At 50.6% G+C, this 26,655-nt stretch overlaps 9 protein-coding genes across 16 annotated transcripts; 4 read left to right on the top strand and 5 right to left on the bottom strand.

Annotated features, from left to right (window-relative positions):
• Positions 1-76: 76 nt before the first annotated feature.
• On the bottom strand, positions 77-2,524 carry LOC112347355 (pentatricopeptide repeat-containing protein At4g02750-like). Of its 2 annotated transcripts, XM_024678080.1 has the most exons (3): positions 2,413-2,524; positions 2,094-2,364; positions 77-2,034 (listed from the first exon to the last, which is right to left on the bottom strand). In XM_024678080.1, exon 3 carries the CDS (start codon positions 1,995-1,997, stop codon positions 141-143), a length of 1,857 nt encoding a protein of 618 aa, XP_024533848.1. In that variant the 5' UTR covers positions 1,998-2,034; positions 2,094-2,364; positions 2,413-2,524; the 3' UTR covers positions 77-140. The 2 variants fall into 2 exon arrangements, with proteins under 2 accessions (XP_024533848.1, XP_024533849.1); XM_024678081.1 differs by lacking the exons at positions 2,094-2,364; positions 2,413-2,524 and having other exon boundaries at positions 77-1,901; positions 1,955-1,987.
• Positions 2,525-2,759: 235 nt separating this feature from the next.
• LOC9638221 (uncharacterized FAD-linked oxidoreductase ARB_02478) lies at positions 2,760-4,598 on the top strand. Its single transcript, XM_024678116.1, has one exon. The coding sequence runs from the start codon at positions 2,760-2,762 to the stop codon at positions 4,596-4,598; it is 1,839 nt and encodes a 612-aa protein (XP_024533884.1).
• Positions 4,599-5,907: 1,309 nt separating this feature from the next.
• On the bottom strand, positions 5,908-10,513 carry LOC9638222. Of its 2 annotated transcripts, none has more exons than XM_002973376.2 (10): positions 8,075-10,513; positions 7,968-7,993; positions 7,870-7,900; positions 7,637-7,724; positions 7,391-7,536; positions 7,250-7,294; positions 7,069-7,166; positions 6,742-6,875; positions 6,583-6,669; positions 5,908-6,522 (listed from the first exon to the last, which is right to left on the bottom strand). In XM_002973376.2, the coding sequence occupies exons 1-10, from the start codon at positions 9,130-9,132 to the stop codon at positions 6,097-6,099; spliced, it is 2,139 nt and encodes a 712-aa protein (XP_002973422.2). In that variant the 5' UTR covers positions 9,133-10,513; the 3' UTR covers positions 5,908-6,096. The 2 variants fall into 2 exon arrangements, with proteins under 2 accessions (XP_002973422.2, XP_024533847.1); XM_024678079.1 differs by having other exon boundaries at positions 7,250-7,315.
• Positions 10,514-12,769: 2,256 nt separating this feature from the next.
• Positions 12,770-14,143, bottom strand: LOC9641692 (lachrymatory-factor synthase). Of its 6 annotated transcripts, none has more exons than XM_024678344.1 (4): positions 13,947-14,143; positions 13,718-13,893; positions 13,627-13,664; positions 12,770-13,536 (listed from the first exon to the last, which is right to left on the bottom strand). In XM_024678344.1, the coding sequence occupies exon 4, from the start codon at positions 13,329-13,331 to the stop codon at positions 12,840-12,842; it is 492 nt and encodes a 163-aa protein (XP_024534112.1). In that variant the 5' UTR covers positions 13,332-13,536; positions 13,627-13,664; positions 13,718-13,893; positions 13,947-14,143; the 3' UTR covers positions 12,770-12,839. The 6 variants fall into 6 exon arrangements, with proteins under 6 accessions (XP_024534112.1, XP_024534113.1, XP_024534115.1 ...); XM_024678345.1 differs by having other exon boundaries at positions 13,608-13,664; XM_024678347.1 differs by having other exon boundaries at positions 12,770-13,411; positions 13,468-13,536; positions 13,627-13,893.
• Positions 14,144-15,260: 1,117 nt separating this feature from the next.
• LOC9641693 (exocyst complex component EXO70A1) lies at positions 15,261-17,667 on the bottom strand. Its single transcript, XM_024678218.1, has one exon. The coding sequence runs from the start codon at positions 17,351-17,353 to the stop codon at positions 15,305-15,307; it is 2,049 nt and encodes a 682-aa protein (XP_024533986.1). The 5' UTR covers positions 17,354-17,667; the 3' UTR covers positions 15,261-15,304.
• Positions 17,668-17,681: 14 nt separating this feature from the next.
• On the bottom strand, positions 17,682-19,685 carry LOC9641694 (glutamic acid-rich protein). Its single transcript, XM_002973379.2, has 5 exons — positions 19,563-19,685; positions 19,142-19,514; positions 18,837-19,038; positions 17,927-18,784; positions 17,682-17,811 (listed from the first exon to the last, which is right to left on the bottom strand). Exons 1-5 carry the CDS (start codon positions 19,662-19,664, stop codon positions 17,739-17,741), a joined length of 1,608 nt encoding a protein of 535 aa, XP_002973425.1. The 5' UTR covers positions 19,665-19,685; the 3' UTR covers positions 17,682-17,738.
• A 62-nt stretch (positions 19,686-19,747) lies between these two features.
• LOC9641695 lies at positions 19,748-21,534 on the top strand. The gene is made up of 3 exons (XM_024678117.1): positions 19,748-20,418; positions 20,481-21,281; positions 21,339-21,534. Exons 1-3 carry the CDS (start codon positions 19,748-19,750, stop codon positions 21,532-21,534), a joined length of 1,668 nt encoding a protein of 555 aa, XP_024533885.1.
• A 1,347-nt stretch (positions 21,535-22,881) lies between these two features.
• Positions 22,882-24,193, top strand: LOC9638223 (probable bifunctional methylthioribulose-1-phosphate dehydratase/enolase-phosphatase E1). Its single transcript, XM_024678254.1, has 8 exons — positions 22,882-22,918; positions 22,975-23,052; positions 23,117-23,272; positions 23,337-23,495; positions 23,555-23,656; positions 23,720-23,829; positions 23,886-24,004; positions 24,061-24,193. Exons 1-8 carry the CDS (start codon positions 22,886-22,888, stop codon positions 24,153-24,155), a joined length of 852 nt encoding a protein of 283 aa, XP_024534022.1. The 5' UTR covers positions 22,882-22,885; the 3' UTR covers positions 24,156-24,193.
• A 49-nt stretch (positions 24,194-24,242) lies between these two features.
• Positions 24,243-26,566, top strand: LOC9638224 (pentatricopeptide repeat-containing protein At3g53360, mitochondrial). The gene is made up of 3 exons (XM_002973178.2): positions 24,243-24,286; positions 24,352-26,434; positions 26,481-26,566. The coding sequence occupies exon 2, from the start codon at positions 24,361-24,363 to the stop codon at positions 26,377-26,379; it is 2,019 nt and encodes a 672-aa protein (XP_002973224.2). The 5' UTR covers positions 24,243-24,286; positions 24,352-24,360; the 3' UTR covers positions 26,380-26,434; positions 26,481-26,566.
• The last annotated feature ends 89 nt before the right edge of the window (positions 26,567-26,655 follow it).

Here is a 26,655-nt window from a genome sequence, read left to right on the forward strand (position 1 = left end):
TCTTTTACATGAGTTCTCTATAGCTGTTCATATTTTCCAAATAGTGTGAGCTTCAGATTGGTGGAGATGTTGAAGATGAGTAAACAATGTTAGTATTTCCAAAGAAGAGTAACAAAAAAGATACATAGTGCCTCGTTGCATTACTGGATGTTCACGAATTGCCGCTGCTTGAGGGTGTTGGATAGAAGAACGTAGGAAGAAGCACTCGCAGCAGTAGACTTGTTTTCCTCCACGCTCCCAAGGGCTTGTAAACTAGTAGTGGTATCTCCGCGGCTTCCACAAGCTCGGAGAAAGGCCGTGCGCTCGCACTCGTCCGGCACGTAAGGCATACTGTCGATGAGCTCCTCCACACTTTCCACATATCCCGCCCGTCCCAGCAGATCAAGCATACAGCAGTAGTGTTGCTTGGCCGGTTTCAAGCCATAGTCCCTGGCCATGGACTGGAAAAGCTGCCATCCAGTGTAAACTTCCCCGAGGTGGCAGCACGCAACCAGGATGCACACGAAAGATATCTCGTCCCCTGCGTCACCACTCAGCGCAATCGTGTAGAACATCTCCATGGCACCACTGGAGCTTTCCCCGCTGCTCGCACAGGCCGCCAGGACCGCGTTCCACGACACCGTGTTCCGCTGCTCCGGAATCCCTTCAAACACCTCTCGAGCTTTCCCCGGATGCCCGTTCCGAGCATAAGCCGCCAGCATCGCGTTCCACGAGGAGAGATTCCTGTCCGTCATCGCGCTGAAAACTTGCTTGGCTTCTTCAAGCTGACCGTTCTTCTCGTAGGCCGAGACCATGGCTGTCCAGCTACAGACGTTTCTCACTCCCATGGCGTCGAAAACCTGCTTGGCTTCCCGGACGTGACCATTCTGCGCGTAGGCCGAGAGCATGGCTGTCCAGGAAACGACGTTCCGCTCCTTCATGAGATCGAAGACGTGTCTCGCGTTCTCGAGCTCGCCAGCTTCCGAGTAAGCACTCAGCATCGCCGTACAGGACACCAAGTTCCACTCGCGCATGCTGTCGAAGAGTTTCTTGGCCGACTGTATCTCCCCGTTCTCAGCGAATGCACACAGCATGGTGTTCCACGAGACCACGTCTCGCTGCGGCATTCTGTCAAACACCATCTTGGCCTCTTGGAGCTCGCTGCCGCGGGAGAGTGCCGAGAGCATCGCGTTCCACGAGACCAAATTGCGGACCCGCATAGCGTCGAAAACTCTTCGAGCTTCTTCTATATCCCCGCGCTGAGCATACCCGGACAGCATCACGTTCCACGATATCATGTTTCGTTCTTGCATCCGATCAAACACCTGCCTTGCACCCTCCAAGTCGTTCTCGTGAGCATAAGCCACCAGCATTGCGTTCCAGGACACCAAGTCGAGCTCTGGCATCGTGGAAAACAAAGTCCGGGCCTCGTGAAAACGGCTGTTCTCTGCGTATGCAGTCAGCATAGTAGTGAAGGAAACCAAGTCTCGCTCTGGCATTCTGTCGAAGTATTTCTTCGCGTCTTCTACGTGGCCTTTCTCAGCATGAGCAGTAACCATTGTCGTCCATGAAACCACATCCCTCTCTGGAGCAATCTGAAACAGCAGCTTCGCCTCGACCAAGTGTCCTTTCCTGGCATAGCCAGCGAGCATAGCGTTCCAGGTCACCAAGTTCCTCTCTTTCATGTCGTCAAACACTCGCTTTGCCTCGTCAGTTTGCCCGCTCCGGGCATAAGCGACCAGCATTGTAGTGCAAGCCACCGAGTTCCGCTGTGGCATTCCTTGGAACAGTGCTCTGGCCTCCTCCAGATGTCCATTGCGGGCATAAGCAGAGAGCATAGAGACCCATGAGATGATGTCCTTGTCGCAGATGCCATCGAACACCGAGCGTGCATGTAACAGATCCCCGCACTTCGCATAAGTCTGTAGAAGAATGTTGGAGAGCTGAATGTCTTTGCTGGGAGAATATATGGCACCTGTTGTGGAGCACCTTATCACTTTTAGTTGATCCACTGACATAATTGAGCTTCCCTCAGCATGATCAATGTGGTCGCCCCTGGCGCGTTTTGTGCAAAACACAAGTGAGCATTAGCTAAAGTGACAAAACTTGTTTACCTTTGGTAGTGCGCGACGACATAATGCTTACGTAAAGTAATATCAGAAGCACTACGGGCATTGCAGGCTGCTGCAACAACAACAACAGCTATTTCAAGTCATGAGGACCCACGAAGAGCAAACCGCGCTGTAAAGTTGTGGTATGGCTGCCGCTCACACTGGGAGTGATACCGACAGAAAGCCATGGCTCACGTTTTGACATGTGAAACCTGCGGCTATTCAATTCTGGGGCATTCTCGGTGGACTTGCGTGTCGGGCACTGACCACAGAGCTATAATTCTCAGCGTTAGAAAAAAGAAGTGCATCGAGAATAACAGACCTCTTACAGAAAAGTCCAAACACTCCGCTCTGCTCACACTGGGAAAGACGTGCCCGTGATCGTTTAAACCATGTCTTGTGAAGAGCACTAGCCACTAAAATACGTTTCGGCAACTGTAAGCTGGCAGGGACAGAATCCTTTACGAGTAAAATAAGAGCCTGAAAACCACACACAAACACAAACGCGATAAGGCGGCGATTCAATGATGCGGAAAGCGTTAGAACAGTCAAAAAGTGTAGACCAAAGATCCATGAGCATCGAGCACATACCTCCCTCTTTCTCGGTGTTGTTGGTGTATTTAACTGCTTGATACAGGTGCCGAAGTACTGAAAGCTTGAGTGAAGAGTATGGCGTCCAGTGCTGCTGAGGATGATCGCCACTACCAGCTGCTAGTCATTGTGTTGATGATAACATTCCTCCCACTGTCGTTACGTGGAGCAGCAGCAGCAGGATCATGCCGGTGCCTCCCGTCGCAGGAATGCTGGCCAGACGCCAAGACGTGGGAGAGTTTCAATGCGTCGGTCGGAGGAGCACTGATAGCAGCAAAGCCGCTGGGCTTCCCTTGCCATGATCCTTACTTCGACGAGAATGCTTGCAAGCTCGTCACCGAGAACTCGGGTGACCCCTTCTGGAGATCCGACCAGCCCAGCGCGTTGCAAGTCCCCAACATGGAGATGGATGGAGACAAAGGCTGCCTGCTGCGGGGCGACAGAGCCTCGGAATGTTTGCAAGGTGCCGTACCAATGTATGTTGTCGATGTGTCCACAGTGTCTCAAGTCCAAAAGGCAGTCTCGTTCGCGTCGCAGCACAATCTTCGACTCGTCATCAAGAACAGCGGCCACGACATGACGGGAAAGAACACGGCCCCGGGGTCTCTCAGCATCTGGGTCCATCACCTCAAGGATATCACTTTCTCGGACAAATCCCACGGGCTCGCCGAGTATGAAGTCGAAGCGCCGGAAGCTCAAGATCCTTGGGTCACCTTCAGGACCCCCAGGTCTCAGAGCTGCCAAACCGGTAAGAACACCCCTTCTGTGAAAGTCGGAGCCGGTGTCCAGTGGGAGGAGGTCTACACCGCGGCGCATAAGAACAAGAGGACCGTCGTAGGAGCTCAATGTGTTTCAGTCGGAGCTGCCGGTGGGTATCCTCAAGGAGGTGGCCACAGCCAGCTCTCTCCATCCTTTGGTCTCGCAGCAGACAACGTTTTGGAGTACGACGTCGTCACAGCCGATGGGAAACTGGTGGTGGCAAACTCTTGCCAGAACAAGGAGCTCTTCTGGGCGCTTCGAGGAGGAGGCGGAGGTACTTTCGGTGTTGTCACAGCGGTCACTTATGTTGCACACCCGGCACTCACGAACCTCGTCTTCGCGTCGTATATCATCACCACAGGTCCCAACAGCACTTCTTCCGCCTTCAAGGATCTGCTTGCCAAAGTCATCAGCTTAAACCCGTCCATGGCCGACGCAGGATGGGGAGGCTTCTTCATCGCTGCCGGCAAGACTCTGATAGCCCAGTATCTTCTCCCCAACAAGGACATGGCCTTTGCAGAGAAGTCGCTCCAGCCCCTGCTTGCATATGTTGAAGGCTGGAAGAACGAGCTCGTCGTCGTCAGTGGTAAGATCAAGGAGTTCTCCTCGTACTACGAATGGCACCTCGAGAACCAGTGCACAAACGGTAAATGCGGCTTCCCGTCTGGTTTCTCTCAGTTTGAAGCATCCAGGCTGATCCCTCGCACCCTTGCTGAAAAATCACCTTACAAGCTCGCGGAAGCACTGGTTTCACTCGGAGAGATGGGCTTCCAGCGGATCTCGGGATATCTCGTCGGTGGAGGCAAAGTTTCCAAAGCCCAGGACAACGCCGTCAACCCTGCCTGGCGAAACGCCCTCTTGCATGTCCTCTACGTGAGGCCTTTCGCCGAGAACAGCACCATGGAGACCAAGTCGAGCATGGCGTCGGAGATGAGCAGCGGTTACAAAATGCTGACCGACTTGACCCCTGGCTCCGGAAGCTACATGAACGAGGCCAACAGGAACGAGCCCTCTTGGCAGCAATCCTTCTTCGGCAGCAACTACGACGCCCTCAAGAAAATTAAGGACAAAGTCGATCCCAGCGGACTTTTCGTGTGTTACCATTGTGTTGGAAGCGAGGACTGGAGCCCCGACCTCAATTGCCGAGTGAGCAGATGATAGGCCTCGCCTGGAAAGAAGCAAGCAAGCATTTGGTTAGAGAAAAAAAGAAAGAGATCTATCTATATTTTGTAGAATGTGTCAGGAACACATGAAGTGAAGCAAAAGTCTCATGAATACAAGACGAAAAAAATGTAAGAAAAACCAAAGAAAAAAATCTCACACATTCCGATCAAACTCGTCGATCTCGTGCATCATGAAATAGAAATAGACATGAAAACGATCAAAATTTCCTTGAATGCACAGAGCTTTGCAGCAAAAAGATCCATCGAACAAGACTGCGATCGAAATCGGTGCTATTGATCGAAGTACCTGATTAACAACCGCGATTCCTCTCACAAATGCGAGCGCGATCGCGACTCGACCGCTCAGCTCGCGCCAGAGCGCCATCTCTGCTCCATCGATCGAAATACCCTAGCCCTAGAAACAAACGGCTATATCCATTTTTCTTTTAAAATTCTCTACTGTACTAGATCTTTATAACAGGCTCGTCGAGGCGCTGGACGACCGACACGCCGCCTCGATTCCCTCTCGTGATCCTGATCTCCTCGTCCAGGTAGAGGTAATCCAGCCATCCCTTGGCCGCCGGGAGAGTGGCATCCACCGATCCATCCTCCTCGCTGATGCTCGCATTGTCGCGCCGGAAGAAATCGATCCACGCCCCCAAATCCCTGGAGAACCTGGGCTTCATCGTCGACGAGAGGAAGAGCACATCCATCCTCTTGGGCGCGGAGATGCTAAACCTCGCGCGATTCACGAGCATTCCCTCGAGATCGTCGCGGCCCGCGACCCGGAACTGGATGATGAGCGAGTAGTCGTCCTCGCCCGTGAATCCGACGTGATTGTACGTGGTGCCCAGCACGATCTCCAGGCTCGTCGGCTTGTAAACGTTGAAGGTCGCCCGCCCCAGCGTGACCACCGCGCCGGAGAAGCCCACCTCCTTCTGGACCTCGCCCTTCCTCCCGGAGTTCTTGAACGAGGCGCGCAATCCCTGGAAGCACCCGCGGTAGAGGTGCGGCACCTGGGAGAGATCCACCAGGGGGCTCAGCGCCTCCAGCGACGAGATCAATCGCAGCGACTCCTCGTCTAGATTCCCCTTGCTATCGTCCAGCCGCTCCGCCAGAGCGTCCTTGAGCGCTCTTCGCTGCTGGCGCTGCTCCTCCTCGGTGGCCAGGGATCCCGCGACCGGACTGGAAGAGCACAGACCTCGTACCGATCGCGCCCGCCCCGGCAACAAGATCGATGCCGAGTTGATTGCCACCGCCATAGCCAAACATTCAAGATAGCAGGAATATTCAAAAGCATATTCTTGGGTCAAAGGTCAAAATAGTTAAAGTCGGTCTTGGTCAAAGTCAATGGCTCGGATATTCTGTTAGATGCCCCCACCACCTTTGCTTATTGCAAAACAAAACCACACACTCACACTTAGACTACTACACGCAAAACTCAGTGTTCCTATGAGCTATGGTACAAGGTTCTGTGGGTATTGTTGGCAAGATCACCCGGTTGCTGTGTGGCCTAACGCCAACGAATGGTTAACTTCGCGGGGAAACTCTACACTGCATACCTGAAAGTGGTGGTGGTGGTGGAACACTGGAGTGGCGGCGAACGATCCCGCGGGGTGGCCACCGATCCACTGGTGCTGCTGCGAGCTTCCAAATGCCACTGATGGAGCTACAAAACTATGGCCTGGAGCTGGAGCTAGAGCTGGAGTCGGAGCTGACAATCCGGGTCCGGGAGCGCTGTAGCTCCGGAGGGCCGAGTGGTGATCCGGATGTAAGTTCCAACTTAGATGCTGCTGGTGTTGGTGGTGGAGGTGGTGAGTGTGATTCTGCTCCTGCTGCTGCTGGGGAAGATGGTGTTCTTGCAGGGGTGAGAACAAGCGATTCCGGTCCTCGAGCCTGTATGTAACTTGGTGATGATCCTGCAACCACCATCGTCAAAGCTCTTAGCTAGCACACTCCCAAGTGAGAAAACCTCCAACCTTGCTCGTGGAGGAATCGTGGAGATGGCCGAGATGCGATGAAGGATACGTTGAATCTATGCTGCCGCGATAAGGAGCTTCGGCCGCCTGTGCACGCATCAAGTTTGTGTTTAGTGTTCTGCCACAGTGAAAACGATGGATAAAGGGAGATTGATTTACCGGCCAGTTCAATCCAGTCTCCGAGGAGTTCACTCGCTTCCAAGCGTCTGATCCTCCCTCGACTGCTGGCCTTTGATCAGACGGGCTTGAGAGCGAGATCCCAAGATCAAGCTGTAAGCTCTCACTGCTCACGCCTGCATGACACACCAAAAAATCAATTGAGAGAGAGGACTTTTCAAGACCACGTAGTACTTGCCACCACGATTTCTACGAAAAAGACGACCATCCTCTGTCGCTATCAATCAGTCAAGATCGAAAAGGCATCGAACTAACAAAGATGATACGACCAGGACGACGAAGAAAGACGAGCTGGTTACGTATACGTACCGCTTCCTTCCGTATGACCCTCCTTCTCATACGAGCTGGGATCGAAGTTCGTCACAGCGTCCCTTCCATTGCACCGAATCGCGGCTCGATCGTATGCCCTGCACTGCCAGTTGCAAGATTAGTGTCACGAACAAAAGAGAAAAAAGATTCGCAAAAGCGCTGCGAGATAAGATAATACTACCTTGCAGCTTCAACCTCGCTGTCGAAGAGTCCCAGGTATATGTACCTTTGAAAGAAGGAAAACGTACTAAAACATCAGTGACACTGGAGATTTTTTTGAGAGGATCGATATAGAAAAACGATTGCCAGGAAAACTACGTACTTCTTCCCGAGGAATTGTCCCATTCTCGCCTCCCAGCGGCCGCATTTGTGAAGTGTTACGCCCCTGAACTTCGAGCTCCCTCGCGAGAAGCCGGTGCTTTGACGACGCAGGATGTGAATGAATTCCTCCTTCGAGAGGTGTGCCATCTGCAAAGGCAGGAGCAAAAAAGAGAGAGTTTGTAAGACCATTTACGATATCTGATTGAGCTGCGCGCGTCTCGCTGCAGCTGCTACTGCTGCTGCGTACCTGTCTGATATCATCTTCGTAATCACTCAGGCTGAAATTTATGTCAGCATCCAGTCCTCGGAATTTGATAGCAGCTTTGTCATAGGCTCTGGAGAAACAAACGTCAATCAAATCCGAACATCAGAGGAGAGAAGACAAAACGAGAACTTGGATCGAAAAGATCGTCAGGAAAGTAAGAACCAACAACGATCCCTCCAACTTGAAAAAAAGAAACGGATAGAACACTCACTCACCTGGCAGCTGAGTGAGCTGTATCAAAACCACCTGGAAAAAAAAAAAGTTCGAGCACATCAGTCTAAGGAAAAAAAAACCATTTTTTTAGTTGGCTCACCTAAGTACACTTGCTTTCCGCAATCCCTGCAAATAGCAACCAAGAAAAACATGAGTTTGATTGAATCCAGATCTGAAGAAAGAGAAAAGAAATCCACAATCGCTCACCAGATATGAGACTCCCATCGCCCAGTTCTCCGGTAGAACGTCACTCCGCGATACTGGGAGCTGCGCGATCTCGGGCCACGCCGGCTCTTCTTTGGCGGTTGACACACATCGCTCAGTCGTCCGGAGGTCTCGGACGAAGCTCGCTGATGGAACTCCAATCCCATCCACGGGGAGGATCTCCCAGCGCCGAATCCATAGACACTCGCTGCTCCAGTCGGCGTCGCCGCCGTGGTGGCGGCGGCGTGTGTCGAAGGAGACGTCGACGACTCGAGTGGAAAGAGCTGGCGTGTGATGAGCGCCGCCTTGTCCTTGCATTGGAATCCATCGCTAACACCGATGAGAGTAGCGTCACTTCCAGCGTGACCTCCAACTCCCAGGATCTTGCAGCTCTCATCGCTGGATTCCGAGGGAGACGACACGAATATAGCGCAATTCCGCTCCACAGCGGAGCCGCCGCCGCCACCGCCGCCACCACTCTCGCCACCACCGCCAGCAGTGGTTCTCGACTCGAAGAACAAAACCGCGGTTCTTTGTCGCTTCACTGCGCCATCGATCTCCTCGAACACCTCCAGCTCCGGATCCACTGCTTTGCTGGACGCCTCCTCGAAATCCTCGGAGCTGCCGGACTCCGTGGCTGCGCCGGCACGGAGCTCCAGCCGAGCTCCTCCTCCTCCGCCGCCCCCCGTTGTGGCCACCGTCACCACCGCGGAGCTCGACGTACCGGAATTGACTTGCGAGGTCTCCACTTGATCGCAAGCACTGGATAGTGGAAGATTTGCTGCTGCTGCTACTGCTGATCCAGCCGCGAGGCCAATCGTGACATCCACGGATGATCCTGGAGACGAAGAAGCTCTTGGCCGCCTGGTGGACAAACTACTGTCGCCTTGATTCCCAGCTCGCGGAGTTATCACGCTACTGCTACCGAGGAGTTGCTGTTGCTTTCCATCGTTCGAGGCAGCGAGAGGAGCTTCCGCTCCACCACTGGCACCGCCGCCACCACCGCCACCACCGCCACTTCCAAGCGCTAGCAGCGGTGCCTCGTTAAGGTCCAACATCATCTTCTTCCTTAGAACTCCTTCCTAGGATCTCGTTTCTCAAAGGTTTCTTGTCTCTTTTTTTTCACTTTTATGCTGCTTCTCGACGAGGCTATCTCTCCATCATCCTGTCCTCCATAGCCAGAGAGATTATAAAGATAGGAAATGGAGAAAACTTTCGCTACCACTGTCCCAGTCCCAGCAGTACTCTCAAGAATCCCATTCGCTGGTTTGGCTGGAAGGACTGTTGGAAGATGTTTGGAGGAGGAGGAGGAGAATTCGGCATTTCTTTGCTGTGGGAGCGATGGATTGTTGTACAAAACCAGAAAAACCAGATAGGCCCTTGTCAATCCTTAAAGCTTCCACATTTGTCTGCTAGCTGCCTTAGTTGTTCGCAACTGGCCGAGGGAAAAGATGGAAGCTCTCGAGAAAGAAATGGAGAGATGATCAAAGAAAGTGGAAGCTTTTTGTATAGCTATGGATGGAGTCTGGGCTCGGAGGTTATGGACAAATCGACAAACGCGCTGGAGTGCCGCAGAACGGAACACTCGAGAAGCCAAGGAAGCCGTGACAAGTTGTCGAGCAGCAGTGTGGAAGGAAATGATGGAAGAACGGAGAAAAGAGAGCGAGAGAAAAGAATGCTGGCTCCAATCCTCAGCTCAGCTCATAACAGTGATGGAATGGAATCCTTGGAGCACAGCAGCAGTGGCCAACGTTAGATCAATTGACAGGCAGCTCGCCAAAGCCGGAGTGGAAAGAAGAAAAGGAAAAGCTGATATTTCGTCGGTGATCCCATAAGTGGCAAAGCTTAAATCTATGCATCTATCTGATCACCCAGTATGGCATTGATTGATCGATGGCGAGACGAGAAAAAATGGGAAGAGCAAGGGTGACGGATGGATTGATTGGGTCAACAACGCAAACCAAATTAAGAAGCTCGGACAAGCCTCCGGCAAAGGCTGGGACAAGCAAGGATGGCGTTGTTGTTTGCAGCAGAAGCGAAGGAGGGACAAAGGGAAGAAGAAGGAAAGAAAAGAGAGATTTGGAAGAAAATGGGAGTGATGAGCGTCACAAGCAGTGATTTTCACCTGTAGAAAGATCACATCTTTGAATGCCAGAAAGAAAGCCCTCCTCTTGATCTTCCTCCTCCCTTGTTCTTCTCGCAGCTCCTCCCCCCTGGCGAATCCGCGACGTGCGTACTGCCCTCATTCACACACTTCATCGCTCTCGCTCACTCGCTCGCTCCTCCCTCTCTCTCTCGCTCTCACTCTGATCGCTGCCTCTGGAGTCTGGATCGCTGGCGCTGCTACTGCCGCTGCTAATCTCTGCGCTGGGCCACTGCGATCGCGCGCTTTTAGCTCGGCGACTATCGCAAGACAGCGAGAGCAGCACAGGAAGAACGAAAAATAAGGCCTAATCTCCGAAAGCGAATCCCAGGTCGTCGGATCGGCCCCATCCGACGGCCAGAGCGGCGAGGCATTCCGCCACTCCCGCGCCGCCGCGTGGCGGATTGGCAGCCGTCGAGATGCCCACTCCCGATCCCGCCACGATGTGGACGAAACCCTCCGTCGGATCCGGCTCCATCCGACGGCAGGAGATGTCCCAAACACACGAACGGCGGACGACGAACGTGGCCCGCCGTACTCCGTCGGATTGGGGATGGGACGTTGTACTGCGCGGCTTACGTGCAGCCGGGGGGCCCAAAGTTTTGGTCCACTTCCGTACATTGGTCGATACCGATGTGGCTATACTATAAGTCTATGACACTTGATAGATGTATCGTGTGCATATTTCTCCATATAGTGAGACATTAGGAAATATATATTTCCTTGGCATTGGGAGTGGCCACGCCTCCCCTCGTGGAAAAAATATCACATGGTTTGAGAAGAAATTTTTTTGATCAATCAAAGGGACGCCCACTTGCGGTTGGTGGATCGAACTCAGCACCAGTAGATAGATTAGAAAAAAGAGAAAAAAAAGAAAAATTAGACGCAACAAGAGGTATACAATAATTTAACTGGAGATCGAATCACCACAGTGTTTAGTTTAACTTACTCACATCGATAAAGACTCTTTATGCCCTTAGGGCATTGGCTAATCCAAGGCTTATTAAACCCAATAGCATTGATCCTCCAAGGCACCTTTTTTTGATACCCACGACTTTGGACCTTCGGAAATATTCACGTTTTAAACTCTAGATCTTATAATGCGGTCCTCTTTCTCTTTGGCCTTTTGGCCATTAGAGAGTCCCACACGTTGCGCTATACAAATATCAACAATGCGACAGATCAACGGCCCTGGTTGCTTACATCGGCGACGTGGATAGGCCCAGGCCACGCCATTTTTGTTTAGTTGGGGAAGATTCTGATTGGGCATCGGATTGCGTAGGATCGATTCTTTCGCTTTGATAGATTTTTATATGGGGTAAAAAGGTACAATGTGCTAAGAGATTAAACAAGTGTATGGTACCTTGTCAAGGTTCGCTACGATAAAAGCAAAGATCTCGGGCGATCTTGGGGGCTTGTTGTTTGTTCCCCTCTTGTTTTGGGCTAATTGATATTATTATCAGCTGGATGGCATGTTTTTAGTGCTAAGCGAGCGAGGACAATCACACAGGGTCGCTAGTCTTTCTCGGACTCACACACGCATTGGGCTCGTTGATCACATGCTTAGTGCACAGAATTATATAAAACTGGGTCCGCTCGTGTTTGTGTGTGTGTGTGTGTGTGTGTGGGTGTGTGCGGGTGTCAAAGGAAGGAAGAAAAGGTCATCGACAATCAGGCCACGAGCAAATCAATCGCAACTTTTCAACCTCCATATAAAGTTCGTCGAGATTCTCCAGGCCACCCAAGTAGCAAGTTGCAAAGTTCGATTTAGCCCTAAAGCCCCGCCACCTTTCCCCTTCTCCGAAACCGATTGATAGACCCGCTCGCGAATCAATCCCAGCTGGATGGCGTGGCGTGGAATTTTTAAACCTCCCCCCCGCCCGCCCCGTACGGTACGGCCCCTGCATTCCCATCTTTTATAGATAAAAGCGAGCGACTAGGGCAGTACGGCAGTGATTGGAAAAGGAGATGATCCCTTTCAAGTGTGGGAACGGTCGAACGACACACGCACCGTACAAAAGCATTTGATAACATCCAAGGTATTTGCCGAGGGAGGTATGCCTTAGATATTGTGGAGTTATAACCCTTCGTATATATAGGATTGTCCTTGTCAAAGTACCGCCCCCCCATGGGAGAGTTTAAAGTGGTCATCTTCTTTTTTTCTCTCCTCGCAGGGTGGTGGCGAAATCTAGCCGTAGAAAAGATCTGAGCCCTAGATAGGCCTCCCTATCCTAGGCCGTTGCTTTTCCACGCTAGCTAGTGTAGTACTTGGCGTTCCATTCTTCTCTCCCTGTCAAAGACGTATACCCTAGCTGGGGCCGCCACCTTTTCGGGCCATTTGTTCTAAGTTAGGGCAGACCACCACGTATCTTTTTCGTCTTTTCTCCCTTTTACTTATTCCAACGGTATCTATGCGTGCATGTACAATCACCCTCTATTGAGGGAAACCATATAATTCCCGCGAGTGCGACCATTGCCTTCACAGTACTGCTGTATATATATCCTTTGGAGTACTTTACTCGTTCTTCCAACTTTCCCCTTTGAACGAAACACGATTTCAACCCATTCTTTTTGTGATTTCGCTCGCTTAGAAAGAGAGAGTTGATTGATTATATTCTTCTTACTTTAGCTCTCTTGCAACTCTGACGCGGCAAGGACAAGGGAGGCGATGTTCTTGGCGAAAACAGCCTCCATAAACTCGATAATTTCGCGTGAGTTCTTCGTCTCGCAGCGCGAGATCTCAAACCTCCACTCCACCCTCGACTTTGCCGAGTCCTGCTCGCTCGCCGACACCGTGAAAGTGGAACTGTAGCCGCTCGACAGTGGATCGATGTTGCCATCCTCGAGAACATACGTGAACGAGCGAGCGCTGGGATCCATAGCCACAAGCTTCTCCGTGATCCAGGACTTTTGGCCGTCTTGGCGCGGGAGGGAGGTCCCGACGACGAGCCTCACGCAGCCGGGAGCTCGGTCGCCATCGCCTTGGATGCGCCGGCACTCCTCGATCAGGGGCATCCACTTGCACAGCCCGCAAAAATCCGAGGCTAGCTCCCACAACTTGGCGGCCGGGGCGTCCACAATTCGGGTCACCCCGCCGCTCCATTTGTCCCCCACCATGAATTCTCTCCCGGAAACGAGGGAGAAAACTCTGAGTCACAGATAGAAAATTTTCCTGAAAAAAAAATTACCAAATTTTCCTTGAAAGAACCAATTTTTCCTGGAAGAAACCTTTGAAAAAATGGTGTGCACACACCTTTGATCGTATTCAATTCGAGCGAGCTACCGAAATTCTAGCTCCAGGAAGTCCGTCCGAGCGAATTAACTGCGGCGAGAAAGAAAGATGGAAGCGATCCAAAGTCAGTCAACCAAAAGACGGATTTTTTCGGCTCGCACCAAGTCGTAAAGCAAGTACCTGTTGCTCGGAAGAAGATGGATATTCACATCCACAAGCTTGGAGATAAAAGGAAACAGGAAAAATCAGCCGAGAATCCAAAACCATGTACCTCTTTGCGTCGATCGGACACAACTCACAGCGATGGGATAGAAGGCCGGCCTCGCGCAATAATAGACACGGGTTCCTCAATTGTTCGTCGTCTTCCTTGTGTTCTCTTTTTCTTTCCATTTTTTTTTGGGCTCCCATCTTTCAATTCGTCCAGCAGGAAAAAGGTCCCATTTGGCCCTGCGCGATCATAGAAAACCAAGATCTCAAGCAAGGTTGAGAGCTTACTTTACCTCTTCCAAATTTCCGGGTACAGATTTTGTCCGCCTCCGGCCAAACATCCATCGATTTTTCTTCTCGTTTTTTCTTTTCTCCTCCTCTGCCTTTTTCGCGACTGTGCCTGTTGTTGTTGGTTGTTAGAAGTGGCTTTCAATCCCAGCTGGTGAAGCACAGTCGCTTGTGGTCCTGAAGAGAAGAAAACAACCAAAACAAAACGATATTGGAATCTCTGCAAGAACTATATAAGAAACCATCAACAGGCACATTGAAAATCCATAGAATAATAAAAATCGGGGAATGAATGAGGGTTCGTCGACGACTTGCCTGTTTTCTAAAACAGTGGCCACCGACAGTTGAGAATCGCTCCAAAAAAGCTCCACGATTAAAAATTCTCGGAGCTCGCAGAAGCAGTGAGAAACTTTCTACCTCTCTGCGAGGCCCCTGTTTTGTTCTCGCGCTGTCCAAGAAGCTTTGCGGGTAAATTCGAGTCAGTGGATCCATTCGAGGAAGAAGTGAAGAAAAAAAAAAAAAAAACTTTGCTCTTTACCTACCTTTGTTTTGTTCTCGCACTGTTCTTCCCTTTCGATGCCACAATTATTGCCACTCCTTTGGTGTTTGCTGGCTGGCTGGCCGGATGAATCTCGCGAAAAAACTTTGCCGTGGCAGCCAGGTAGTCTGGTTGGAAATCACACACGAAAGAAAATAAAGAGGAACCCACGGACAGGAAAAGGAAAAAAAAAAAAAAAAAAAATCCCAGAGATTCATATTCGTTTCTCGCCGGATCATGGTGTCCACTAGCGAGCGATCCTTTCTTTCCTCCACTAGCGTGCCACGTTTTTTCCATTAGCTCGTCCTTTCACCTCGTCGGAACTAAATCGCATCACATACCTGCGAAAATGCGAACAAGATCTCCTGATAAACCAACTTTTTTTTGGGAGCGATCTTTGCAAGCCCTAGATTCCCCAAAAGATGCTTCTCTCCTAGATTCTAAAAAATACTAGCATTTTTGGGTGGAATAGGTTTTGCATGTTACAGAGCATAACAGGTGGATCCATGCAATCCAAATGCTTGCCACAGTGAATTATATAGACACTGTGCTCTCGAAATGTTAAAAGCATACAGTTAAGTTTTACCGAATGATTCAAAAGTTACATTGGGCATTCATATGTATGAGAATGTGCTTTTGATATTGTTTTAATCCGTACATTAAGGAATATACATATACATTTTTTTGAAAAATACTAGCATCTTTTGGGAAGTCTAGGATTTTTAACTCATATGAACCCTAGATATGATTTCTAGGGTTCATGCGACACCTAAACCCTAGATTCTGAAAAGATGCCGTTAAACCTTAGGTCTTATACTGTCTTTCCTAGGAGCCACCGAACAGATCGTTCACCATCTTCTCCAGCTCCTCGGGCGTATACTTGATATACTTTTGCGGATTCCTCTCGCTCTCGAGGTAGATCTTATACCGCCCCAGGAACGCGCGGTACCCCTGGATGAGCTTCTCCGCCACCGAGATCCGCAGCTCCGACCGCAGCTGCGAGTCCGGGACGCACCACCCCGACTGCGTCCGGTGGATCTCCTCCAACGCGCTGTTGAAGCTCTTGAATCTCTCCTTGAGCACCGCCTTGGACACCCCGGTGGAGAAGCTCCCCCCGGATCGTATCCCCTCGTCCTTGAGGCAGGCAAGAACTTTCACCCACGCCGATCGCTCGTAGCTCTTGGCGTGCTGCCGGACCTGCGCCGAGTGGCGGCGCATCCAGTCGTCGCCCAGCAGCGAGCTCAGCTCCGAGTGACGCACCTTCTGGACGATGTATCTCACGTTGTTCATGAGGAAGAGGTTCGTGAGCGCCAGATCCTTGTAGAGCTTGGACTTGTTGTCTAAGTTGGCCTCGAGGAGGTGGATGATCCAGATGAACTGGACCGCGAGCGGGGACGTGTTCTCCGCAGGGACGCTCGAGTACTGGTGGTGGTGGTGGTAGTACTCGTCGCTGCTACCGTAGTAGCCACCGCCGCCGCGAGCAAACTCGTCACCGGGAACCACTGGCACCGCCGGCTTCTCCCCGAAGAGCTTCTTGAGCGTGTCGACGTAAACCAGGAGGAAGCGCAGGTAGTTCATCACGAAGCGAGTGAGCGGATGGAGCGCTCCTCGAGGCACCGGCGTCTTTGGAGGATCTCGCTGGACCGCGTTCTCAAACTCGGCGAACGTCCCCTTGGCGGCCTCCCCCAGCCGCAGCAGCACCCCGGACGCCTCCTCTCGGACGCTCAGGCAGCTCTCCCCGGAAAAGATGGAGTGGATCTCCGGCAGCAAGTCCCGCAGCTTCTCGTACATGTCGAGGATGGTGATGAGCTTGTCCGTCTCCCGCTTGCCGATGGCCACCGCCTCGCCGAAGCACAGCAGCTGCATCATGATCCCCTTGGCCAGCTCCGCGAAGCAGCTCTCCTCCACCCCGCCGGGGATGCCTTCCAACACCTGGTCGCACAGCTGCCGCTCGCTCGCGAACAGCACCTTGACGCCAACGTCCATGACTTGGATCCACTTCTTGATCTTGTTCTGGAGCAGCTCCCACGGCATCCGCTGCGTCTCGTCGATGCCGAGCCTGTCCATCCCCAGCCGCTGTAGGCTCTCCTCCAGCACCACCTTTCTCACGCTGCCGTAAATCTGGCAGCACTCGAGCTTGCAGTGCCCCTGGACGAGCCTCTTCGCGATATCGTTGAGACTCTCCACCACGTCGGGTGGCAGGAGCTCGATCACCGGATTCAAGTCGGTCACTGGCCGAGCAACAGGAACGTCCTCGTCGTTGTCATCGTCGGAGCTGTTCTCGCCCTCCTCGTCGCGGTAGGTCCCCGCGATGGAAGACCCTTCACCATCGTCGTCACAGTTGGAGTTGAAAGACGAGGACGCAGCAGCAGCCATGGACGAGCTCGCGAAGGAGTCGAGCAGCCGCTCTGGATCCACTGGCCCGCTCGTCGTCTCGAGCAGGCATCTAAACTCGTCCTCCAACCGAGCCATGGAGACGTGGAGCAAATTCTGCGCTCGCTCCACCCCGGCTCTTCTCTGCGAGAGTGACAAGCTCTCCAAGATGTTCTGGACCTCGTCCACGGCGTGGAGGTAGTCCACAGCGTCGTCATTCGAATCCCAGATCATCTTCGTCCACGCAGCGTCGGAGGAGGCCTTGTCCCAGCGCATGATCACCTCCTCCGCGGCATCCAGGCTATCCGCGAAGCCATCCGGGAGCACCGACGTCGAAGAAGCGCTCGCGATCGTCTTCTTGGAGAGGAGCTCGTGGAAGCGATTGTCAAACTTGGAGAGGATCTCTATCATGTCGTCGGTCGTGGCATCTGTGGTTCCCAGCGATCTCACAATGTGCTGTGCCGTGGCTAGAACACGCTCCTCCCCGTCCAGCGCCGCCATTCCCTGGATCTTCCCCTTCCTAGCTCCTTTCTACCTCTAGCTCTGGCAAGTAAACCCTCGGTTCCACGGCGCCAGGCCGCGCGGGCATCGATCGGCCGCGGATTCGAGCGATTCACCCTCGACTCTCCGCTGCGGGCGAGAAATCTTTGTACCTGGGAGTGGCGAATGCGCCAGCGCCAGCCTTGAATGCACGCCGGATGGAGCCAAATCCAGTGCTGCTCTTAGGCGCATTCACGGAGATTCTTCCGTGAGCGCGTTGCTCGCCTCGCGCTCCTCTCGATCGATGGATGTCTCACTGGCTAGGGTTTCCAGTCCACATCTTGACGAGGAAGAAGAAATTGCCGGCGTATATTCCCTCTCTTTGCTGGTTTTAACAGTGTGAGGGTCAACGTCGTTTTTTTACTGAGAAGTGCTTGGCGACGACTTCGCGGAACTTCTCGTCGTCCATTCTCAAGCGACTGCGAAAAAAAATCGATTTTTTTAGTCCAAGGAAGCAAGAATAGCTCGATCGATTGATCGATCGCTGGAAAGAATGTGGTGAATCCAAAAAAATAAAATGGATGAGAAACATACCTTCCAGATCTTTTGGAAGACTCTTCCTCTGCGGCGGCCAGTTTCTTCTTCTCGCGTCGAGCTTTGAAAGCTTCCCTGGCAGCGACGATTCGAGCAAGAACTCGCTTCTCCAAAAGCTCGATTTTTTCCTCTCGCAGCTTGAGGATCTGCTGCTCCAGCTCTGCCACCGACGATTTCTTCCGGTTCTTCTTGACGATCTTCCGGAGCTTGCTTATCTCCGTATCCAGCTCCAGAATTCTCGCGTTGCTGCTCAAGATCACCTCGTCTGGATCACCGCCGAGATCTTCTGCGGTCAATGGCACCGAAACGTCAACTTCCACAAAGTGTGTGTTGTCACTGCTAGCCTCAAGAGCTTGATCGCGATGATCTCCCTCGCTATCTTCTTCATCTTCTTCTTCTTCGACCCATTCTCCGGAGCTTTCAAGTTCTTCCTCGTCGCCAAAGTCATCGTCTTCCTCCTCACTGTCCTCAAATTCTTCAAGTTTGCTTCCAACAGCCAGAGAAGACGTTTCGAAGTTTTCTTCTTCCTCGTCGCTCTCTTCGTCACCACCTTCGTCATCACAATCTTCGTCCTGTTCGTCCTCTTCGTCTTCAATGATTGTATCCGCTACAGATTCCTGTACCTCGTCGTTACTGCTACGATCCTCTGACGCATCATGCATCGACAAAAGTGAGCTCTCATCCGCAACTGGCGCTGCGATTGATACCATCCCTGTTTCTGCTTCGTCGTCTTCGATCTCTACAGTAGTGTCACTGGCCGTCTTTTTCTTCTCGTTCTTTGGAATGTGCAGCTCGTAAGTCGGGAGCTTTTCCAGCTTTCCAAACAAAAGCTTGCGGATTTTAAACTTCTCCATGAATCTGTAACGAGAGAGAAACCAGCTTAAGGAGCAAAGAAAGAGAATTTTCTCACCTTAACGCGTTGCTTTCCTTGGCAAAAGTGAGAATGGCGGATCCTTTGCAAACAGGCTCCCGTGTCTTGTTGTTCGCGAGTTCGTTTGGTCTGATTTGCAAAAGGCCGGGCACTCCCTTGTAAGCCAGTCGCAAGTCCTTTGAGATGTTCTTCTTCCTTGGTAAGTGAGTGATTTTCACCTTGATTCCTTCAACTTGTGGCTCTGTGTGATACAATCAAAGTTACTGCAAAGTTCTTCGCAAGTCATGAGCATGAAAGAAAGAAAAAAAGATTCCTAGCTTGCGAGATACGAACTTAAAACTTGCCTGGCTTTCTCGTCCTGGTCGATTCGTTGCCACTCCCCTCCACAACTTTACCATCCTTGAGCGAAATTCTTCCCATTGGATTCGCACTAGTTAGATCTCCCGGCTTCTCGGAGCTCTTCTTCTTCTTCTCCCCCGCACCAGCGCTCCCCTTGTCCATCTCCTCCAAGATTTCCTCCTCGAGAGCAGTGTCATACTCCTTTCCAATCCCAAATCCCGGGGGCTTGTTCTTCATCCATTCCGCCATATCCACAATGTCGGTCAAGTCTCCTTCCTCGCCATCGTCATGCTCTGGCTCTTGCGAAGAAGCCTTCTCGACTTTCTTCTTCTTCTTCTTCTTTAGCTTCACCACGGCCGCCTTGTTCGTGCCTAGAGCCTATCAAAACAATCGCTCTCATTCGAACGAACGAAGGCTTCTACGCACCTGTAAACGCAGCGCCGCCGCCCGATTCCCGACCTGGAGCCGCTGGCAGTGGAAATGCGGGGGCCAGGGCGCCCAGGAACACCGGGCGATCGCCATAGCCATTGCTTCATCCCAACAACCCTAAATCAGGGTTTTGGGTTTTAAATTAGGGTTGTGGAGAGGAGATTTAGGGTTCCTGATCGCGGATGGCGGGAGAGGGCAGTCTGGGGGATTTCCTGGCGTCGCTTCTACCCAAGGGAAAAGCTGAATTGGCAGACAAGGCGCTGAAAGCTTTGCTGAAAGGGGGCATCGATGAAGTGGATCAATTGCGTACGTTCTCTTGTGCAGAGCTTCATCTGTGTGGAGTGCCCTTGCTGCTAGCCAAGAATGTGAGCAAGTTCTTCGCTCAGTTAAATGGAGACCGGTCCAGCTACTTCGAGTCGGATGCGTATCGCCGGCTCAAAAACTCCACGCCTTCGCATCTTGCCTTGGATTCCGCTGAGTTCACGCTGGAGCATCAGATGAAGAAGCCGCCGGTCTTCATGAACTACCGCCCAGACACAGCACAGGGCCTGCCCTTGCCTCTCATCTCTCCCGTCTTCGCCAACTTCCTCGATTCGTGCCAGGAAACCGAGGTCCGTCCACAGGATTCAGCGTTTGTGGATGAGCTATGCCGTGAGTCGTCCAAGGCGTATGCTGACGAGCAACAGAGGCGCCTTATGCTGCTCAAGCTGCTGGAGAAGTACCTGGATGACAAGTTCGTGCTCGAGAAGACCAAGTCCGGCATTGCAATCTCTTGCGGTGGACGGCTTTTGGCGTTCGTTGCAGTGAGGAACGAGCAAGGGTGCGGAGGAGATCCTTTCATCCAAGCATGCAGGTCTCCTCTCTCTCTCTCTCTCTCTCTCTCTCTCTCTCTCTCTCGCTAACTTCTTAGCACAGGTACTATGTCGATCACCTTGCTGCCAATGTGGACGATGAGATGCTTGGGCGTGGCTGCTGTCCAGTCTTCCTGCTGGAGGTTGTCGGTCCTCTACTCCGGATTTCCGGTGCAGCGTTTACCGATGGTCCCGTCATGGAGCCCCTGCGAATGGGACTTCTCCTCCGCAGGAGGAACGCCGGCGAGATGGATTCTCTGTGCAGGATGGTGGTCGCTCTTCGCAAATCACTGCAGTCACTCGCCTCGATCAGTATCCAAGCATTGAAACTGGATCTTGCAGGAGCCAAGCTCCCGTATGTGTTGCAAGAGCTCCACTTGCGGGGGGCGCAAGTGGATACGATCATTTACGGGGAGACTTACGTTGTCCATGTAGAGCGGCTGCAGCATGAAGTTCCAGAGCCTCCGTCCTCCTCCATGTCCGCGTTCGCAAGGATTCAGCACCTGGGCGTCGGGAAGATCTTCGTCAAGTTTTGCCAGCGCTACGGCAGCCAAGTTCACAGGGACTGGTTTGAGCGAGGCTGCGCGCCGCAGCTCTTCGACACCTTGAGCTTGGGAGGTGGCTGGCTGATGGTGTGCATGGAGTACATGGAGAACTACATCGATCTTGAGAAGGCGAGGGAAATGTTTCAGTCGCAGTGGAGTGAGATTCAAGCTCTGGCACAGCGTTGCTTGGACAAAGCACAAAACTCGGCTTTTCAAGGCGTGCATGGTGATTTGAGGCTGCCCAACTTGATGGTTGATCCACAGCTTTCAAGAGTCGTCGCTGTGGATTTCGGATGGGCTGGGAGAGACGGCATTGACAGGTACAAAACGCTTTTTCTTTGGTTCTTGAGAATGGTTTTTTTCTTCTTTCATTCAAGGTATCCTTACTACATGAACCATGCTGACATTGCTTGGCCTGATGGAGCGTTAGATGGCGCTGTGATGAGACGCGAGCATGACCGGGTGCTATTGTCCTCGCAGCTGGCGCTCCAAAGGAAGAGAAAGTTAGCGGACGCCTTTAACGATTCTACGTTGTTTCAGCTCACTAGATCTAAATTGATGTCTTTAAATTGATTCATTTGAGTAATATTTTCTTTTCATTTGCTATGTAAGATATCATTGTAAGAAATGATCATTTAATCAATTTAGTTTTCTAATGGCTTTCTGTGTCCTAGCTTAATATATTCTCTCGATTGTGGAAACTGAAGTTGCTGTGGTTTTGTTGGTGGAGTATAAGAGTTGGGAATGGCAATGTCATCCCCTAATTCGGCTCCTACTGTTGACATTGAAGGATTTGGGAAAATGGCACCACTCATATCTTCTTGGTGGTATCAAAAAGCATTAGTAGCGCCTACATCAACTTCTGGATTGCAAGCATCCCAACTAGAACCTATCTTTTGGTTTAGTATATGATTATGGTGAAGACCTAGAAACCACATGTATGATTTCGTGCTTATACCACCCATGAAGTTAGTTGACTTGTCAACTTGCTCACTAATATCATTTAGCAGTACCATTGTGGAAGCTCTCTAGACTGTCTCCTTTACCTCCTCGCTCCATTGATGTGATATTGAGACCGACTCAATTAATGAAAGATTTTTGTTATCAAGATCAATGGAAGAATTCAAGGGTCTTCAAGTTATTTGAGAGAGGATCTCCAACCCCGAGCTTCCACCACAGAATTTTATCTTGGTAGCTCATGACACAATTGCTTTGCTTTTCAAATGTTCTCATAGCAATCAATCATGGTGCATTTATGTTTACTTTAAAATCTAGATCCCCTTGCTTTATAAGAAAGTCCAGATCGCAAAAGTGAGAAGTTCTAAAATAGGAAAATACCATCTTTCGTCTTGCCACTATGGTACCACTGGTGCTCCAATCTCCTGGAGCTGTACAATTTTGCAGGCTATTTATAAATTTTATTAGCCCAACTCTCATAATTAATTTAGAACCTCTAGCTAGTTATCTAATTTTTTGTTTAACATTTGCAAAATATTTTTGATTTACATTTGTTATGACCCCATCGTGGTTTACAAAATACATATCTAAGGTGATTTAAAAAATATTTTTAAATTTTATTGATAAATTTAGAGCATTTGAATTATATATTTTTCAATACTAATGATATAGATATATTCTAAGAAAATTTCTGTAAGTTTTTAATTAAGAATTGAGATTTTCAATAAAAAGTGAAAAAAAAAACAATTTACCTATTGCATTGTAAAATGCTGACAACAACTTTACACATTTGTTATGATACCTTTTGAAATTTAAGAATTTTCACCATATAATTGATTTATTATATAATATTTCAAAATTTAAAAAAATATTTTACATTTTTAAATTAAACAAAATACTTATACAGTATCAGATAAATAGCCCAAAATAGGCCATTAAAATAACCTAGCAACGGAGTAGGGCAGAAATGGCTGGTGTGATATGGAGCTCCACTCATCAGGTACTCTAGAATTTGTAAATGTGGCTGCCTCTCACCAAAATCTATGATGCTACAAGTTCCTCATGCCCACAATCAAAGTTTCTCGCAAGAGGATTCGAGTGAAGGCTCGTAGCATCGCAGCAAAGTCTCAGCCAGTATGTTTTTTTTGTCATTTTGGATCGCTTTGTAGTGTTCCTATCCTTCGATTTGTGTTGCAAGGCCGTGGTTGTTTTGGACATTGAAGGAACCACCACTCCAATCTCGTTCGTTTCGGACGTTTTGTTTCCTTACGCTTATAACAATGTCCACAAGCATTTGGTCTCGACATTTGACAGCCCAGAGACCCAGCGCGATATCCAGCTTCTCCGAGACCAGGTTTGCTAGAGAACAAGTTTCTTCGATGTTCTTAACTTTATTTCTCTTCCATTTCTTTGATCAGGTAATGCAGGACTTGGCCGAGCAAGGTAGCTCTCCAGGAGCAACCCCGATTCCTCCAGAAAACGTTTCATCCAAGGAGGATGTTATCGACGCCGTCGTAGCAAATGTCAAGTGTATGATCGATGCTGATCGCAAAGTTCCCGCATTGAAGGAGTTACAGGCACGAAAGAGCAGCGTAACTTTTGTGAGTTTCTTCTGATTCCTGTTGTTTGGGATCAGGGTCATATTTGGAGAACAGGTTTTACCACTGGTGAACTCAAAGGACAAGTTTTCGATGATGTTCCTCTCGCTCTAGAACAATGGCAACAGTCAGGAACAAAGGTAAAAGAGTGAAGCTCTTTTTTTTTTATTTTTTCCTTCAAAAACTGTGGATTTCCACACCAGACTTACATCTACTCAAGCGGGAGCCGTGAAGCACAAAGGATGATATTTGCGAGCACCCAGCATGGTGATTTGCGACGGTTTTTATGTGGTTTTTTCGACACAAGCATTGGGTATATCATTGTGTTCTATAGGAACTAGAGAAGTACTCATCTTATTTGCTTACCAGGCACAAACGGGATCCACAGAGTTACAAAGAGATCTTCCAGTTTGTAGGTGTGGATGATCCATCGCTTGTCACTTTTGCAACGGATGTCCTTGAGGAAGCACAGGCTGCGAAAGAAGCTGGTATGTGAAACCTTTTAAGTCGCTTAACACCGGTCTTCTTCCTTTTTTCTTGTCAGGGCTCCAAGCTGTGATCTTGCTGCGACCTGGTAACAAGCCATTACCCGCGGATCACACAGATTTTAGGACAATAAGCTCTCTGGCGAGCTTGTAGCTTTCGAAAGATGGTAAAAGAAAGATATCTTACTTGAAGGAGGGAAGCTTTTTCTTTGTGTGAAGTTTCATCGTTTTCTTTCTTCAGCTGGCGGAGTTGGATAGAACGTTCTCTCAAATGCTCGAAACGAGGTATGGTATTTCTAGAGCTAGATAGCCATGCTGTCGCAGAAACTCATGAGAGCTTTTCAAAGCAGGAGAAGGAGATGCAAGCTCTTGTCGAGTCCCAGCTTTCGCCTGGAAGAACAAGAACAAGAACAATCCTCCCGGAAGCCGATGGTACAAGGAACGAAGAGAACAGGATGGATTCGGCAAGCTATGGAAGACTTTTGCGAGAATGCGGCTTCTCAAAGTCACTCTCTAAAGGCATGGAGATCCACAAGAAGCTAGCCGAGTCTGGAGTGGACAAAGACACATATCTGGGGAACAACTTGATCCAAATGTATGGGAACTGTGGCTGCGTGGGCAAAGCTCGAGAGATCTTTGACAAGCTCATCGACAGGAACGTTTACTCGTGGACCATCATGCTCTCGGCTTATGCCCAGAACGGGCATTACAGTGAGGCATTGGTTCTAAGCTACCAGATGGACTTGGAAGGTATCAGGCCAAACTCCGTCACCTTTCTATGGATCCTTGGAGCTTGCTCGAACTTGGGCGACGTAGAAACCGGCAGGAAGATCCATGCAAGGATGGTGTTTCTCGGCTGGGACACCGACACCGTCGTAAGCACTGCGATCCTAGGAATGTATAGCAAGTGTGAGAAGCTCGGCGATGCGAAGAAGGTCTTCGATTCCTTGAGGAGAAAGGATGTAGTTTCATGGACTGCCATCATCACGGCCTTTTCCCAGCTCGGTCGTCCAAGAGTAGCGCTCGAGCTCTTCTGGGAGATGGATCTTGATGGTGTCAAGCCCAACGAGAGCACCTTTGTCAACATTTTAGCGGCGTGTACTTACATGGACGCGTTGGAAGATGGAGATAAGCTCTACAAGAGGGCCATCTCTTGCGGCTATGGCGCGGATGTTTTCGTGGGGAGCACAGCCGTGACCATGTATTCTCGGTTTGGAAACCTGGTGGAGGCCAAGGCAGCGTTTGATCATCTGCGAGAGAAGAGCACTGGATCCTGGAACGCCATCGTTCGTGCTTACATCCAACACGGCCATATCTCGCAAGCTATAAGCCTGTACAAGGAGATGGACGTGCATGGTGCCGAGCCGGATACTTTCACGCACGTCTGCCTCTTGGGAGCTTGCTCCAGTCTTGGAGCGCTGGAAGAAGGCGAGAGAATCCACGCAAGGATGGGAGACAAGCCGGATGGACTCGCTGGCTCGGCTATCGTCGCCATGTACGCAAAGTGTGGAGGGATCGAGCACGCCATGACCGCCTTCACGAAGATGAGCTCCAGCAACGTGGTCGTCTGGAACGCACTGATAGCCGGCTACGTCCAAGGCGAGCACTGGCAGGAAGCTCTGGATTTGTATCACGCGATGAACTTGGAGGGACTGGAGGCGGATATCTACACTTTCTCCAGCGTTCTTGGAGCTTGCTCTGGAGCGAAAGATCTCAGCGAGGGGCGGGCAGTCCACGCGAGGATAGTTTCCGGGGGCTTGGAAGTGGTGGTACCGCTGCAAAACGGGCTCGTCAACATGTTTGCGAAGTGTGGGAGCTTGACGCTGGCGCTGGAGATGTTCCGCGGCATGGCTTCCAGGAACACCGTGTCGTGGAACAGCATGGTGACGGCATTTTGTCAGCATGGCGAAGGCGGTGGAGCTTTCGAGCTCTTCAAGGAGATGCTGCTCGAGGGAGCCGAGCCACACGAGCAGACTTTCACGAGCATCCTAAACTTTTGCAGCCACTCGGGTCTCCTGCAAGATGGATTCGGCTACTTCTTCGACATGGTGGATGAGTTTGGGATTGCTCCGGTCGACGAGCACTACAGGTGTGTGATCGATCTGCTGGGAAGGACTGGACACATCGCAGCGGCTGAGAAAATGGTGGAGCATGCGTTTCCCGGCAGCGTTATCGCGTGGACGAGCCTCCTGGCGGCTTGCAGAACTTACAGGAATGTGGAAATCGCTGCTCGAGCTACGGAGGAGCTCATGAGAGTGAGACCAGAGAATCCGGCACCACTCGTTCAGCTGGCAAATCTCTGTGCCGAGGCGGGAAGATGGGATGCAGTGGAGAGAGTGAAGCGGATGATGGAGGAGCATAGAAAAGCTCGGGCTTGAGTTGATTCGATCAAACCAAGTCAGTTAAACGTCAGGAAGATCTCTCAGTCACAAGGTATGGCTTTTTATAAGTTTTCTCCTTGCTAATATTTTTCATACAGGTGGAAAACTCGCTTTTTTCTTCGACTTGGTGAAGGTTTTGATAATTTCGCGTTGTCATTGCTATCAAAGAAGATTTTTTATCTTAGCTATGCGACTTAAGTCACGGCAAGAGCCAGGTATAAGGTTTCTTAGAAGTTAACATTCGTGTTTACAGAGCGAAAAGCAAATACGAGG

The sequence above is a fragment of the Selaginella moellendorffii genome, unplaced genomic scaffold (assembly GCF_000143415.4).
Source record: "Selaginella moellendorffii unplaced genomic scaffold, v1.0 SELMOscaffold_21, whole genome shotgun sequence".
NCBI lineage: Eukaryota > Viridiplantae > Streptophyta > Lycopodiopsida > Selaginellales > Selaginellaceae > Selaginella > Selaginella moellendorffii.